The sequence below is a fragment of the Pongo pygmaeus genome, chromosome 10 (assembly GCF_028885625.2).
Source record: "Pongo pygmaeus isolate AG05252 chromosome 10, NHGRI_mPonPyg2-v2.0_pri, whole genome shotgun sequence".
Taxonomy (NCBI): domain Eukaryota; kingdom Metazoa; phylum Chordata; class Mammalia; order Primates; family Hominidae; genus Pongo; species Pongo pygmaeus.
Genome location: NC_072383.2, coordinates 108777617 through 108793715, shown reverse-complemented (window position 1 = coordinate 108793715; position 16099 = coordinate 108777617). Strand labels below are relative to the sequence as shown.

Genomic DNA, 16099 nt, shown 5'->3' with positions numbered 1-16099 from the left:
CCACCTCCAGCCCCAAACACATGTTCCTGGTGCAGCATGCACACAGCTTGCTGGAGCAAGGGTGAACAGAAAAGACCTAGTCCTCCAATACTGGGGATCTGTGCCCTGAGTGCTGCTTCTGATCACAGAGGTGCAGACAAAGAGAGGGAGGCCATTGTTGCATCTCCCACCATTATTGCAAGTCCCTCCCCCTCTGACTGAAGTGACTTCTAGAGGAATTATAGGTCCGGATCCTTTTTTCTGTCCCTTTAATTTTTCTCATTCTCCCCTTTTGGAAGCCAGACATTTAAGATTAAGACATTAAAAAGCAACTGCATATATGGGAAAATTTAGAAAGTGATCACACATGTCCAGGGAAATGCACTGGCTCAGAAAAGACCTGAGATTTTTTTGAGACAGGGTCTGGCTCCGTCACTCAGGCTGGAGTGCAGTGGCCCAATCTTGGCTCACTGTAACCTCCACCTACCAGGCTCAAGCAATCTGCCCACCTCAGCCTCCTGAGTAGCTGAGACCACAGGTACACACCATCACGCCCAGGTATATTTCTGTATTTTTAGTAGAGACAGGGTCTTGCCATGTTGCCCAGGTTAGTCTCAAACTCCTGAGCTCAACCACTCATCTTAGCCTCCCAAAGTGCTGAGATTATAGGCATAAGCCACTGTGCCCAGCCTATCTTAACTTTACACTTTAGCCTATTCTTTGGTGCAGTCTACACCAATCAAAAAAACAAAAACAATAACAAAAAACAGTAAACCCCTGGGAAAAGAGAGAACCTAATTTCCAGAGTTACTACATTATGAGATTCCAATGTCCACTTTTCAATCAAAAAAATCACAGCCAGGTGCGGTGGCTCACACCTGTAATGCCAGCACTTTGGGAGGCCGAGGTGGGCGGATCACGAGGTCAGGAGATCGAGACCATCCTGGCTAACAGGTGAAACCCTGTCTCTAATTAAAATACAAAAAATTAGCTGGGCGTGGTGGCGGGCACCTGTAGTCCCAGCTGCTCGGGAGGCTGAGGCAGGAGAATGGCGTGAACCTGGGAGGGGGAGCTTGCAGTGAGCCGAGATAGTGCCACTGCAGTCCGGCCTGGGCGAAAGAGCGAGACTCCATCTCAAAAAGAAAAAAAAAATCACAAAGCATACAAAGAAACAATAAAATATGACACATCTAAAGGAAAAATATGAGGCCAGGCACAGTGGCTCACACCTATAATCCCAACACTTTGGGAAGCTAAGGCAGAAGGATCCCTTAAGGCCAAGAGTTTGAAACCAGTTTGAGCAGCATAATGAGACCCTGTTTCTATTTTTTAGAATAAAATTGTTTAAAAAATTTGAAAACAGGCCAGGCACAGTGGCTCATGCCTGTAATCCTACCACTTTGGGAGGCCAAAGCAGGTGGATCACTTGAGGTCAGGAGTTCCAAGACCAGTCTGGCCAACATGGTGAAACCTGTCTCTACTAAAAATACAAAAATTAGCCAGGTGTGATGGCTAATTTTTGTATTAGCCTGTAATCCCAGCTACTCAGGAGGCTGAGGCAGGAGAATTGCATGAACCCAGGAGGTGGAGGTTGCAGTGAATTGAGATCGTGCCACTGCATTCCACCTGGACAATGGAGTGATACTCTGTCTCAAAAATAAAATAAAATAAAAGTAAAAATAAAAACAAAAGAAAAAAATGAATGAATAGAGATTCTCTGAAAGAGACCTGATGGCAGATCAACTAGATAAAGACTTTAAAACTACTGTCTTAAAGATGCTCAAAGAACTCACGAAGATGTGGAGAACATCAAGAAAACAATGTATTAACAAAATGGAAATGCCAATACAGAGAAAACCTAAAAAGAAAGCAAAAAGAAATCCTGGAGCTAAAAAGTGCAATATTGAAATTAAAAATTCACTAGAGGGATTCAAAGGCAGATTTGGGAAGGCAGACAAAAGAATCCATGAACTTGAAGACAGGACAATGGAAATTATCAAGTCTGAGAAATAGAAAGAGAAAAATATTGAAGAAAAGTGAACAGAGCCTAAGGGACATGTGGGATACCATTAAGCAGGCCAGTATATGCACTGTGGGAGTCCCAGAAGGAAAAGACAAAGAGAAAGGGACAGATAGAATATATGAAGAAATAATGTATGAAAACTTCATCAGTTTGATTAAATACAAATATAAACATCTAAGAAGAAGAATAAACTCCAAGAAAGATGAACTGAAAGAGACATACACTAAGACATATTAAAATCAAACTGTTGGCACTTGATCTTCTCTCTTTAAACTTCATGTGCCTGCTTGGGTTTCTTCCAAGTGCACTTCCTTTCTTTTCTAAAGCCTTTTATTATGATGATTATTATTTATTTAGTTATTTATTTTTTTGAGACAGGGTCTCATTCTGTTGCCCAGGCTGAAGTGCAATGGCATGATCTTGGCTCACGGCAACCTCCACCTCCCAGGTTCAAGCAATTCTCCTGCCTCAGCCTCCCGAGTAGCTGGAACTACAGGCACACGCCACCACCCCCGGCTAATTTTTGTATTTTTTGGTAGAGATGCTGTTTCACCATATTGGCCAGGCTGGTCTCAAGCTCCTGACCACATGATCTGCCTGCCTCGGCCTCCCAAAGTGCTGGGATTACAGGCATGAGCCACCATGCCTGGCCTCTAAGGCCTTTTAAAATAAACTTCTACTCCTGCTCTGAAAAAAAAAAAAAAAAAAAAAAATCAAACTGTCAAAAGCCAAAGGCAAAGAGAACATTCTGAAGGCATCAACAGACTGACTAGTCACATATAAGAGATCCTCAATAAGATCATCAGCAAATTTCTAATCAGAAACTTTGGAGGCCAGAAAGTAGTGGGATAATATATCAAGATGCTGAGAGAAAGAACTGTCAACCAAGAATCATATATCTGGCAAAATTGTCCTTCAAAAGTAAGGGAGAGGCTGGGTGTGGTGGCTCACACCTATAATCTCGGTACTTTGGGAGGCTGGGGCAGGCAGATCACTTGAAGTCAGGAGTTCTAGACCAGCCTGGCCAACATGGCAAAACCCCATCTCTACTAAAAATACAAAAATTAGCTGGGCGTGGTGGTGTACACCTGTCGTCCCAGCTACTCGGGAGGCTGAGGCAGGAGAACTGCTTGAACCCAGGAGGTGGAGATTGCAGTGAGTGGAGATCATGCCACTGCATTCCATCCTGGGTGATGAAGTGAGACTCCATCTCCAAAAAAAAAAAAAAAGTAAGGAATAAATTAAGACATTCCCAGATAAACAAAAGCTACATTCCCAGATAAGCAAAAGCTAAGGGAGTTTGTTACAACTAGACTTGCCTTGGAAGAAATGTTCAAATAAGTCCTGCAAGGTGAAATGAAATGATACTAGGTAGTAACTCAAAGCTGTATAAGAAAGAAAGATCTCAATAAAGGCAAATACATGAGCAATTATGAAAGCTAGTATTAGTGTAACAATGGTCTGTAAATACACTTTTTGTTCTCTACATAATTTAAGAGACTATACATTTAAAACAACACAATTATTATTAATAGCTGAATGGCTAGTATTACTGTAAATTTGGTTTATATCTCCACATTTTGTTTTGTATATAATTTAAGAGATTAACACATTTAAAAGAATTATTAGTTTATGTTTTAGGCATACAATGTGTAAAAGATATAATTTAAGAGATTAATGCATTTAAAAGAATTGTTAGTTTATGTTTTGGGGCACACAATGTGTAAAGATGTCATTTTGTGACATGAACAACTGAAAGGGGTGGGGATGGAGCTGTAAGGGAGCAGAGTTTTTATATGTTATTGAAATTAAACTTGTATAAATTCAAATTACAGTGATATAACTTTAGGATGTAATCCCCATGGTAACCACAAAGAAAATAGCTATAGAATATACACAAAGGAAATGAGAAAGGAATTTAAACATTTCACCATAAAAAAATCAACTAAACACAAAAGACAGTAAAGCAGGAAATTAGGAACAAAAAAGCTATAATGCATATAGAAAGCAAACAGCAAAATGATAGAAGTTGCTGTTTATCAGTAATTACTTTAAATATAAATAGATTGACTATCTAATCAAAAAACAGTGATTGGCAGAATGGACAAAAAACATGTGATCCAGGCCAGGCGCGGTGGCTCACGCCTGTAATCCCAGAACTTTGGGAGGCCGAAGTGGGCAGATCACCTGAGGTCAGGAGTTCAAGACCAGCCTGGTCAACGTGGTGAAACCCCGTCTCTACTGAAAATACAAAAAATTAGCTGGGCATGGTGGCAAGTGCCTGTAATCCCAGCTACTCGGGAGGCTGAGGCAGGAGAATCACTTGAACTAGGGAGGTGGAGGTTGCAGTGAGCTGAGATCGCGCCATTGTACTCCAGCATGGGCAACAGGAGTGAAACTCCATCTCAAAAAAAAAAACCCCCAAGAAACCACATGATCCAAGTAATGCTGTCTACAGGAGACTCATTTTAGATCCAAAGACATAACTAAACTGAAAGTGAAAGGATGGAAGAAGATACTCCATTCAAATAGTAAACAAAAGACAACAGGGTGACTATATTAATAACAGATGAAATAACTTTAAATTTTCAAAGAGTACGAGACAAAGAAGGACATTATTAATAAAAGGTTCAATACAGCAAGATTATAAGCAATTATAAACATTTTCACATCTAATGACAGACCATCAAAATATATGAAGCAAAAACTGACAGAATTGAACACAGAAAAAGACAATTGTATAATAATAGCTTGAGACTTCAACATTCAGTCTCAATAATGGATAGAACAAACAGAATATAAGTTAGAAAATACAAGACTTAAGCAACAAAATAAATCAACTAGATTTAGCAGACATAGAGAAAACTGAGACATGTAGAGGCTGAGATCTCGCCACTGCACTCCAGCCTGCGTGATGGAGTGAGACTGTGTCCAAAAAAAAAAGTTTCAATAGATTTTAAAAGATAGATATCATACAGAGTATCTTATTTGACTACAACAGGATGAAGTTAGAAATCATCAACAGAAATAAAACTGGTAAATTCACAAATTTGTGGAAATTAAAAATACATTTTTTTTCTTTCTTTTTCTTTTTTTTTTTGTGAGACAGCGTCTTGCTCTGTCACCCAGGCTGTAATGCAGAGGCACGATCTTGGCTCACTGCAACCTCTACCTCCTGGGTTCGATTTTTCCATCTCAGCCTCCTGAGTAGCTGGGATTACAGACATGCACCATCATGCCCGGCTAATTTTCGAGTTTTTAACAGAGACAGGGTTTCACCATGTTGGCCAGGCTGGTCTTGAACTCCTAGCCTCATGTGATCTGCCTGCCTCAGCCTCCCAAAGTGCTGGGATTACAGGCGTGAGTCACCGCCCCCAGCCAAAAATACTTTTTTTTTTTTTTTTTTTTTTTGAGATAGTGTCTCATACTGTTGCCTGGGCTGGAATGCAATGGTGTGATCTCGGCTCATTGCAAGCTCTGTAATCCTAGCACTTTGGGAGGCCAAGGCAGGTGTATCATGAGGTCAGGAGTTCAAGACCAGACTGGCCAAGATGGTGAAACCCCGTCTCTACTAAAAATACAGAAAAATTAGCTAAGGGTGGTGGCAGGCACCTGTAATCTCAGCTACTTGGAAGGCTGAGGCAGAGAATTGCTTGATCCCAGGAGGTGGAGGTTGCAGTGAGCTGAGATCATGCCACTGCACTCCAGCCTAGGTGACAGAGTGAGACTTCATCTAAAAAAAAAGAAAATATCCCAACAAAGAAAAGCCCTGGTCCTGATGGCCTCACTGGTGAATTCCACCCAACACTTAAATTAATGAATACCAGGCTGGGCGCGGTGGCTCATGCCTGTAATCTCAGCACTTTGGGAGGCCGAGGCAGATGGATCATCTGAGGTCGGGAGTTCAAGACCACCCTGACCTTTAGTAGAGACATGGAGAAACCCTGTCTACTAAAAATAAAAAATTAGCTGGCATGGTGGTGCATCCCTGTAATCCCAGCTACTCGGGAGGCTGAGGCAGGAGAATCACTTAAACCCGGGAGGCGGAGGTTGCGGTGAGCCGAGATCATGCCATTGCACTCCAGCCTGGGCAACAAGAGCGAAACTTCATCTCAAAAATAAAACAGTAGAAAAAACACCAAATCTTTCTCAAACTTTTACAATAAGTTGAAGAGTAGCATAACTTCCTAACTCATTCTCTGAGGCCAGTATTAGGGAACAGCATAAGACTGTTAGAAGGAAACATAGGGCAAATGTTTCACAACACTGGATTTAGCGATGATTTATTGGATATGACACCAAAAGCACAGGCAACAAAAGAAAAAATTAGACAAATTGGACTTCATGAGAATTTAAAACTTTTGTGCATCAAAAGACACTGTCAACAGAGTAAAAAGGCAACACACAGAATAGGAGAAAATATTTGCAAATCATATATCTGATAAGGGATTAACATCCCGAATAAGCCAGGCATGGTGGCTGATGCTTGTAATCCCAGTACTTTGGGAAGTCCAGGCGGGAGGACCTCTTGAAGGGATTGCAGACCAGACTGGGCACTGTAGGAAGATCCCATCTCTACAAAAAATTAGCCAGGTGCAGTGGCAGGTACCTGTAGTCTCAGCTACTTGGGAGGCTGAGGAGGGAGAATCACTTGGGCCCAGGAGTTCAAGGCTGCAGTGAGCTATGATGACACACTCCAGCCTGGGCAACAGAGTGAGATCCTATCTCTAAGAAAAAAAAAAAAATCCAGAATATACAGAGAACTCCTAAAACCCAACAACAAAAAACCAAACAACCCAATTCAAAAATGGGGTTAATATCCAAAATACATAAGGAACTCAACTCAATATCAAAAAAACAGATAACCTGATTAAACAATGGGCAAAGAACCTAAAGAGACATTTATTAAAGACATACAAATGGCCAATGGGTATGTGAAAAAATGCTCAGCATCCCTAATCATCAAGGAAATGTAAATTTAAAAATGAGCTATCACCTCACAACTGTTAGAATGGCTATTATCAAAACGACACAAGATAACAAGTGGTGGTGACGATGTGAAGAAAAGGGAACTCTGGTACACTGTGGATGGGAATGTAAATTAGTATAGCCATTATAGAAAACAGTATGGAGGTTCCTCAAAAATTAAAAATAGAGCTAGCATATAATCCAGCAATCCCACTAGTGTGTATATATCCAAGGGAAATAAAAATCAGTATATTGAAGAGCTATCTGCATTTACATGGTCATTGCAGCATTAATTTCAATGGTCAACATATGGAATCAACCCATGTATCTATCAGTGAATGAATAGATAAAGAAAATGTGGTATATGTATAATGGAATACTATACAGCCTTAAAAAAGAAGGAAATCCTGTCATTTACAACAACATGGATAAGCCTGAAGGACACTATGTTAAATGAAATAAGCCAGGCACAGAAAGACAAATAGTGCATGATCTCACTCATATGTGGAATCTTAAAAAGTTGAGCTCATGGAAGCAGAAGAGTAGAATGGTGGTTATCAGGGGATTAGGGAGGTATACAGATTGGAAAGATACTGGTCAAAGGATATAAAATTTCAGTTGGGGGAATAAATTCAAGAGATCTTTGTCTAATAACATAATTATAGTTAATGTATCTTAACACTTGAAAATTGTTAAGAGGATAGATGTTAAGTGTTCTCACCACAAAACAATAAGTATGTGAGGTAATGAATATGTTTATTAGTTTGATTTAGCCATTCCATGATGTATACATATTTCAAAACATCATGTTGTATACCATAAATATAAACAATTTGTATTTGTCAATTTAGAAAATAATTTTAAAATCCCATATATCCACACAAAAACTTGTGTAAGAATGTTCACAGTAGCATTACTCATAATAGCCAAAAAGTGAAAACAACCTAAATGTCCATCAACCAATGAATGGATAAACAAAACATGATGTAGCTATACAATGGAGTATTAGTCAGCAACTAAAAAGGAATGATGTACTGATACATATACTACAACATGGATGGACTTTAAAAATGTTATGCTAAGTGAAAGAAGCCAATGACAAGGAATAACATATTAAAATATTCCATTTATATGAAATGTGCATGACAGGCAAATCTATAGAGACTGATTTTGTCTCAAATCAGTTGAAATTGGGGGTTTAGGGGAGAAACAGAAAGTGGGTGCTAATGGGTTTGGGGTTTCTTTTAGGGGTGATAAAATCATTCTAAAATTGATTGTGGTGATGGTTGCACAAACTCTATAAATACACTAAAATACCATTGAAGTGTACACTTTAAATGGGTGAATTATATGGTATGTGAATTATATCTCAGTCAAGGTATTTTTAAAAAGGAACAAAATTTTTTCTACTATGGAATGATCACCAGCATATATTGTTAAGAAGAAAAAATGCAAGGAGAAGAAGAGTGTGTTTAATATGTTCTTCTTTCCCTAGGAAGTGAGATATGAGTATATACGTCTATATAATATTTCTAATGGAATAATAAAGTGTGAAATTTAAAAAATACCTATGTGGGAAGGAAAGAACAGGGTGGAAGCACAGGGATAGATGCTAGAAACTTATTTGAATATATACCCCAAAGACAAAATGAACTAAAAACCAATTTTCAGTAGTAATCATATTCTTGATGGTATTACTGGTACTTTTATTCTGAGACTGTTCTGTGTAAAATGTGGATTAATATTATACAAATGATAAATTTATGTTAGTTCCACTGGACAAAAGCAAATTATGAATTAAATTATGTTGATGTTACTAAGAACCAAGATTTTCAACGTGGGATAAGGAAAAAGATGTGAGATTGACGAGACTAAGCAAAACCAAGTAGTCCTGAATCTGAACTGGAAGGATTAGTATGCACTGATGGTGTACTTTATGAAAAAGAAAGAGAAAGAAATACCTCCTAGCCTGGTCCACTGAAAAGACCTAAAAACAATGGCTACCTAAAAACATGGACGGGTGCGGTGGCTCACACCTGTAATTCTAGCACTTTGGGAGGCCAAGGCAGGTGTATCACTTGAGGTCAGGAGTTCAAGACCAGCCTGACCAACATGGTGAAACCCTGTCTCTACTAAAAATACAAAATGAGCCGCACGTGGTGGCATGTGCCTGTAATCCCAGCTACTTGGGAAGCTGAGGCAGGAGAATCGCTTGAACCCAGGAGGCGGAGGTTGTAGTGAGCCAAGATCGTGCCATTGCACTCCAGGCTGAGTGACAAAGCAAGACCCTGTCTCAAAAAGAAAAGAAAAGAAAACAAACAAACAAAAAATCAACAAGAACTCCTAACACCCAGACTGTGGTTTTGATACAGAAGTGGGGCAGGGAAGTGCTGGGTAGAGGAGGGCATGGTCTCTGGTGAGGGCTCTACCCCCAGGTCTGTCCCCATGGACCTAGGTGAGGACAGGCACTGCTGCCTTCATGCCCAAATGTTGCATTTCCCGAGACCACCCTGTTCTGCCATGCCCCCATCCTGTGCCTATAAAAACCCCCGAGACCCTAGCAGGCAGACACACAAATGGCTGGACATCAAGAGGAGCAGATCGGCTGAAGAAGACACAAGTGGCTTGACACCTAGAGATACCTACAGGCACCAGCAGGCCACTGACTGACCTAGGCCATTGACTGGCAGAACGACGCAGAGTTAGGATGGGGCAGCGGGAGAAGAGTCAGGGTGGTCGAAGAAGAGTCAGGCCACTCGGCGGCCTGACTCCAAGGGAAAACCATCTCCCTTCGGGCTCCCCTATCTGCTGAAAGCTACTTCCACTCGATAAAACCCTACACCCATTCTCCAAGAGCACACGTGATCCGATTCTTCCGGTACACCAAGACAAGAACCCCAGGATAAAGAAAGCCCTCTGTCCTTGTGATAAGGTAGGGGTCTAATTGAGCTGACTAACACAAGCTGCCTATGGATGGCTAAACTAAAAGAGCACACTGTAACATATGCCCACTGGGGCTTCAGCTGTAAACATTCACCCCTAGACACTGCTGTGGGGACAGAGCCCCACAACCTGCCTGTCTATACGCTCCTCTAGAGGTTTGAGCAGTGGGGCACTGAAGAAGCGAGCCACTCCCCCTGTCGCATGCCCTGTGATGGGGACAAGGGAACTTTCCCTGTTTCAGTGTCTAAATACCATTTCCTGCTAAAACAAATCAGGTTCATAGAAGAAAGTCTAATTCCAGGTCTAGAGTAGGAAATGTAAACGATGAGCCTAGAAATGACTTAAATAATGCCGAAAGCAAGGAAATTATCGAAGACCACTAGAATCTGGAAAGAAGTCAAAAGTTAACTTGAAAAGCCTCCCATTAGCCAAAACTGGGACAATTTGAGCATCATTAAGGATACTGTTTAAAACTTATATGATAATATCTAGGATTCATAATGAGATTGAATAAACAAAAAACAACAAAAAATAGCCCTAATTGATCACTTCACTGTTGGAGGATGCAAATGAGTTAGAGGAAACAAATTCATTATGAAAACTGGTAAATAATGATAAAAACCAAGCATGTACCCTGCCTATCCTATATGAACTATAACTCAGGATAACCAAATAGCTGATGAGAGGTTTTCTCTTTATAAAAGTAGTCCAGGGCCGGGCACAGTGGCTCACACCTGTAATCCCAGCACTTTGGGAGGCCAAGGCGGGTGGATCATGAGGTCAGGAGTTCAAGACCAGCCTGGCCAAGATGGTGAAACCCTATCTCTACTAAATATACAAAAATTAGCCAGGCATGGTGGCGGGCACCTGTAATCCCAGCTACTCGGGAGGATGAGGCAGGGAATTGCTTGAACCTGGGAGGCAGAGGTTGCAGTGAGCCGAGATCGCACCACTGCACTCCAGCCTGGGTGACAGTGAGACTCCATCTCAAAAAGAAAAAAAAGTAGTCCAGCTAATAAAGGAAGAAGGAATCAAAATATGAACATTTTATAATTTATAATAAAATTAATGGATAAACAATGAGTAATAATAGTAAGTGACTGCTCATGTCACAATAAGAGACAACCAAGCATTATCACTTCCAAATAAAAGTATGTAATACCACCTAGAAAGTTTTCTTGCCAAAAAAATATCAAACCAGAATCTGTTCAAGCTCCTAGTTCTAATTTATAGGAAATACAGGAAACAAATGAACATGGTAAAACAACACCATAGGGTTGCAATCAGTAAAATACAAACTGTTGGAGATATCATGGGAAAAATGAACCAGTTTTGTCAACACATATATTGCCAAAAAGCACTAAATAGATAAATCGATGAGAAGAGAACATATGGATTAAAAGAGACAAACTTTCTGGGACAGATAGGTGACAGCAAAAAAAAAAAAAAATAATAACTTATCAGCCAAATGCAATATATGAATCCTATATGGATCTTAATTGAAAAAAAGAGAGACAAGGAAATGTCATTAATTTTCTGGCTGACTGAATATTTTCTGATATTAAGGAATTATTAAAATTTTCAGATGTGGTATGTTGTGGTTAAGTTAAAAAGCCTTTATCTTTTAGATATATATTCTGAAACATTTATAGATGAAATGATATGATGAAGTCTAAGATATGCTTCAAAATAATACAGTTGGGGTTGGTAGTATAGAGGAAACAAGAATGGCCATGAGTCCTGTAGCTCAGGGACACATGAGGGTTTATTGAACAATTTGCCTCTACCTTTGTAATTGATTGAAATTTTCCATTATAAAGGTTTTAAAAAATTCTAATGTCCTTAAATAATGCTTTGTTATGTAGCTTAGTATTTTCTGAGGTTGTAGAATGCTCTTCACACTAAACTCCTGCCTGAGTTCTTTTCAGAGAACCCATGGCCTTCATTTGAATATTTTATAGAAATATAAAACAAAATAAGTACCCTCAAAAACTAAGTGACAATTTAGTTGTGGGTAAAATAATAAATGCTTTAGCACTAAAATTTAATTTATTCTACACTTGCAAACTAACTTTAAACTTGAAAAAGCATACTGTTATTAACTCATTAAAAATTATAAATATTTTTATTTATACCACCTAAGGTAAGTTTTCATTTTAAAAATAAATTCCACAGTCACAGATACAAACACAAATAACTCTATTACCACAGTTTGTACATGCTAAGGAAACTAAGCATTATTAGGGGTATCGTAACTTCAAACTTGAATAAGCATCTTTTGTGGCTTTTCCACTAATTCTTTGATATACTCTGGAGATTAGCAGTGACAAAACAACATTTATTCTCTACTTCCTTCTCACTTTAAGACTATAGATAACACAGCCAGTGGTTCATGAATATGCTTACAGATCTAAATATGTGAGCCAAAAGAATGTTCTTACCTGTTGCCTATACAGTGAGAGTTTGCCTTCAATGGGCTCATTTCTCATCATTTTCTTTTCAATCAACTGGTTAATTTCTGTGTTTATTTCATTTATCTAAAATAGCATGAAAGCAAAAAAAAAAAAAAAAGTTAAAACTTTCCCTATAAGTACACAAACTAAGTGACATCTGGCCAAACCAGCTTTGAATTTATGATTCTTTTTTTTTAGAGACAAGGTCTCAGTTTCACCTAGACTAATTTTTTTTTAAGAGATGGGGTCTTGCTACGTTGCCCAGACTGATTTTGAATTCCTGGGCTCAAGTGATCCTCCCACCTTGGCCTCCCAAAGTGCTGGGATTACAGACGTGAGCCATGGTATCCATCCAGAATTTACAGTTCTTAACATTAAGTCTCTGATTGGCAAAACAGTTCCATTAATGTTATGGGGAGCCTGTTATGATTACCTTTAGAAACAATTTACATTTCATGATATATAGTTACACAGTTTGATTACTTATATAGATTTAATCATCTATGTCTAAATTATCCTAAAGTATTTTACATGAAATATTTATACATTACCACAAAGATGCTTTCTAAAAATCTGAAGTTATCCCCTCACCTAGGTTGTGACTTCAAGTCACTGCAAGTGATAAAGCAAATGTGAACAAATATGCACCAGGGATTTATTACAAGGATTCATAAACCCAGCTGACAGTTGACAGGGATAACACCCTTCCTGTGCTAATAATCTGTGATCCTTCGATAGCTATCATTTATCCTAATCATTAATCTAAATCTTTCCAAAATGTAATAAAACTGAATAAATCTGACAGAAGCATATAGTTCCTCAACAAATCAAAACCATGGTTTTCAGTGTATCCATCCTTTGAAAGATTAGAGTTCTCTCTAACCCTAACCCTAATTCTGTGACATTAAATTTTAGCCAGATTAGGCCAGGCACAGTGGCTCACGCCTGTAATTGAAGCACTTTGGGAGGCTGAGGCGGGTGGATCATCTGAGGTCAGGAGGTCGAGACCAGCCTGGCCAACATGGTGAAACCCCATCTCTACTAAAAATACAAAAAATTAACTGGGCTTGGTGGCATGCACCTGTAGTCCTGGCTACTCCAGGGGCTGAGACAGGAGAATCACTTGAACCCAGGAGGTGGAGGTTGCAGTGAGCCGAGATCGCACCACTGGACTCCAGCCTGGGTGACAGAGTGAGACTCCATCTCAAAAACAAAACAAAACAAAACAAAATTTTAGCCAGATCTGACTCGGGCATTTAATTTTTCTAAGTAAATTAAAAGAATAAAACAGTCAGGCCTGGGCGCGGTGGCTCAAACCTGTAATCCCAGCACTTTGGGAGGCTGAGGTGGGTGGATCACAAGGTCAGAAGTTAGAGACTAGCCTGGCCAACACAGTGAAACCCCATCTCTACTAAAAATACAAAAATTAGCTGGGCGTGGTGGCGGGTGCCTGTAATTCCAGCTACTGGGGAGGCTGAGGCAGAATTCACTTGAATCCAGGAGGCGGAGGTTGCAGTGAGCCGGGATCGCGCCACTGTACTCCAGCCTGGGCAACAGAGCTACGCTCCATCTCAAAAAAAAAACCAAAAAAACAAAAAAACAAAAAACCCAGTCAGAATTATGTATTTAATTGTAGTGGCTATTAACCACATAGTAAGCACATTAAAGAATTAGCAAGTCAAAACATTTCAATTAGGCTGAGTGCAATGGCTCACACCTGTAATTCCTGCACTTTGGGAGACTGAGGAGGACGGAGGCAGGCAGATCTCTTGAATCTGGGAGGTCAAGACCATGCTGGGCAACATGGCCAGACCCTGTCTGTACAAAAAATTCAAAAATTGGCCAGAACTGGTGGCATGCACCTTGTAGTCCCAGCTACTTGGGAAGCTGAGGTGGGAGGATCACTTGAGCCTGGGAGATGGAGGCTGCAGTGAGCTGTGATCATGTCACTGAACTCCAGCCTAGGCAACAGTGTGAGACTCCATGTCAAAAAAAAAAAAAAAAAATTAGACAGGCATAGTGGCATGTGCCTGTAATCCCAGCTAGTCGAGAGGCTGAGGCAGAAGAATCGCTTGAACCCAGAAGGTGGAGATTGCAGTGAGCTGAGATTGTGCCACTGCACTCCAGCCTGGGCAACAGAGCAAGTTCCGTCAAAAAAAAAAAAAAAAAAAAAAAGGCACTACACCTGACCTAGCGTTTTAATTCTAGGGAACAAAAACGGTATAATCAGGCCAAGCACAGTGGCTCACACCTGTAATCCCAGCACTTTGGGAGGCTGAGGCAGGCAGATCACCTGAGGTCAGAAGTTTGAGACCACCCTGGACAAATGGCAAAACCCCGTCTCTACTAAAAATTAAAAAATTGGCCAGGCATGGTGGCACATATCTGCAGTCCCAGCTACTTGGGAGGCTGAGGCAGGAGAATGGCTTGAAACCGGGAGGTGGAGGCTGCAGGGAGCCGAGATCTCACCACTGCACTCCAGTCTAGGCAACAGAGCAAGACTCCGTCTCAAAAAACAAAACAAGGCCTGGTGCGGTGGCTCACGCCTGTAATCCCAGCACTCTGGGAGGCTGAGATGGGTGGATCACAAGGTCAGGAGTTCGAGACCAGCGTGACCAACATGGTGAAACCCTGTCTCTACTACAAATACAAAAATTAGCCAGGTGTGGTGGCGCGTGCCTGTAATCCCAGCTACTCAGGAGGCTGAGGCAGGAGAATCGCTTGAACTTGGGAAGCGGAGGTTGCAGTGAGCCGAGATCACACCACTGCACTCCAGCCTGGACAACAGAACAAGACTCTGTCTCAAAAAAAACAAAAAACAAAACAAAACAAAAAACCCAAAAAATTAGCCGGGCATGGTGGTTCGTGCCTGTAGTCCCAGCTAGTTGGGAGGCTGAGGCTGGAGAATCACTTGAACCCAGGAGGCGGAGGTTGCAGTGAGCTGAGAAGATTGTGCCACTGTACTCTAGCCTGGGGAACAGTGCAAGTACTGTCTCAAAAAAAAAAAAAAAAAAAAAGGTATAACCTGATACCAGCTTTCAATAAGCATTACAACATTTAGTAATTCCAAGGCAGGTATACAAGGTTAATAAAAATATTAGCTTTAAATATAAAATTGCTATAATATTTTGCTTGGAAATAAAAAATAATGACAATTAAAATATTTTTAAATTTCCCATCTAAATCCTTATATTATGAAGACATAAACCCACTGGTCAATTCATATGCATTAATTTACATATTTAAGTTACTTCATTTGCTAATCAATTGATTATGTTTTCATAACATCATGTGTATTAAGTAATAGCATAACATTCTATAATTCCTCATAAAAGACAATTCCTCATAAGAGTTGTCAACTCTTAGCACAGGTTAATTTAAGAGTCAATAGAGGATACTACAGAAAGCAGTTCACATAATTTTATAGGACTGGGGATCAGATAAAATTGAGAGCTATAAAAAGATGATTCTCACTTACTTTAGATTCAAGTTCAAGAAGATCAGAATGGCCCATAGCTGGCTCTGAAACTACTTTTTGTAAAAAATGTAATTCCTTTTTCTTATTTTCTAATTCTTTAGGAAATTTTTCAGTTACCATATATAAATTAAATTTTATCTCCTCCTCTAGCCTCTTCATTAAACCTTTAAAAATAAAATAAATAAATATTCAGCCCAAAAGAGTAGGTACAGTGATATTCTGTATACTATTTTAAATATAAGACCTGGATAGGGC

General features: G+C 39.9%; 1 protein-coding gene across 13 annotated transcripts in view; it reads right to left on the bottom strand.

The window, feature by feature from the left end:
* The window catches only part of IFT81 (intraflagellar transport 81), a 93599-nt gene that overhangs the window by 58632 nt on the left and 18868 nt on the right, over positions 1 to 16099 (bottom strand). For 12 of the 13 annotated variants that reach the window (XM_063646728.1, XM_054443878.2, XM_063646734.1 and 9 more), the window contains 2 exons: positions 15845 to 16008; positions 12355 to 12450 (listed from right to left, as the gene is read on the bottom strand). In XM_063646728.1, coding sequence (XP_063502798.1) covers positions 12355 to 12450; positions 15845 to 16008 — 260 coding nt within the window. The remainder of the gene's footprint in view (positions 1 to 12354; positions 12451 to 15844; positions 16009 to 16099) is intronic. The other variant, XM_054443882.2, reaches the window with a different exon arrangement.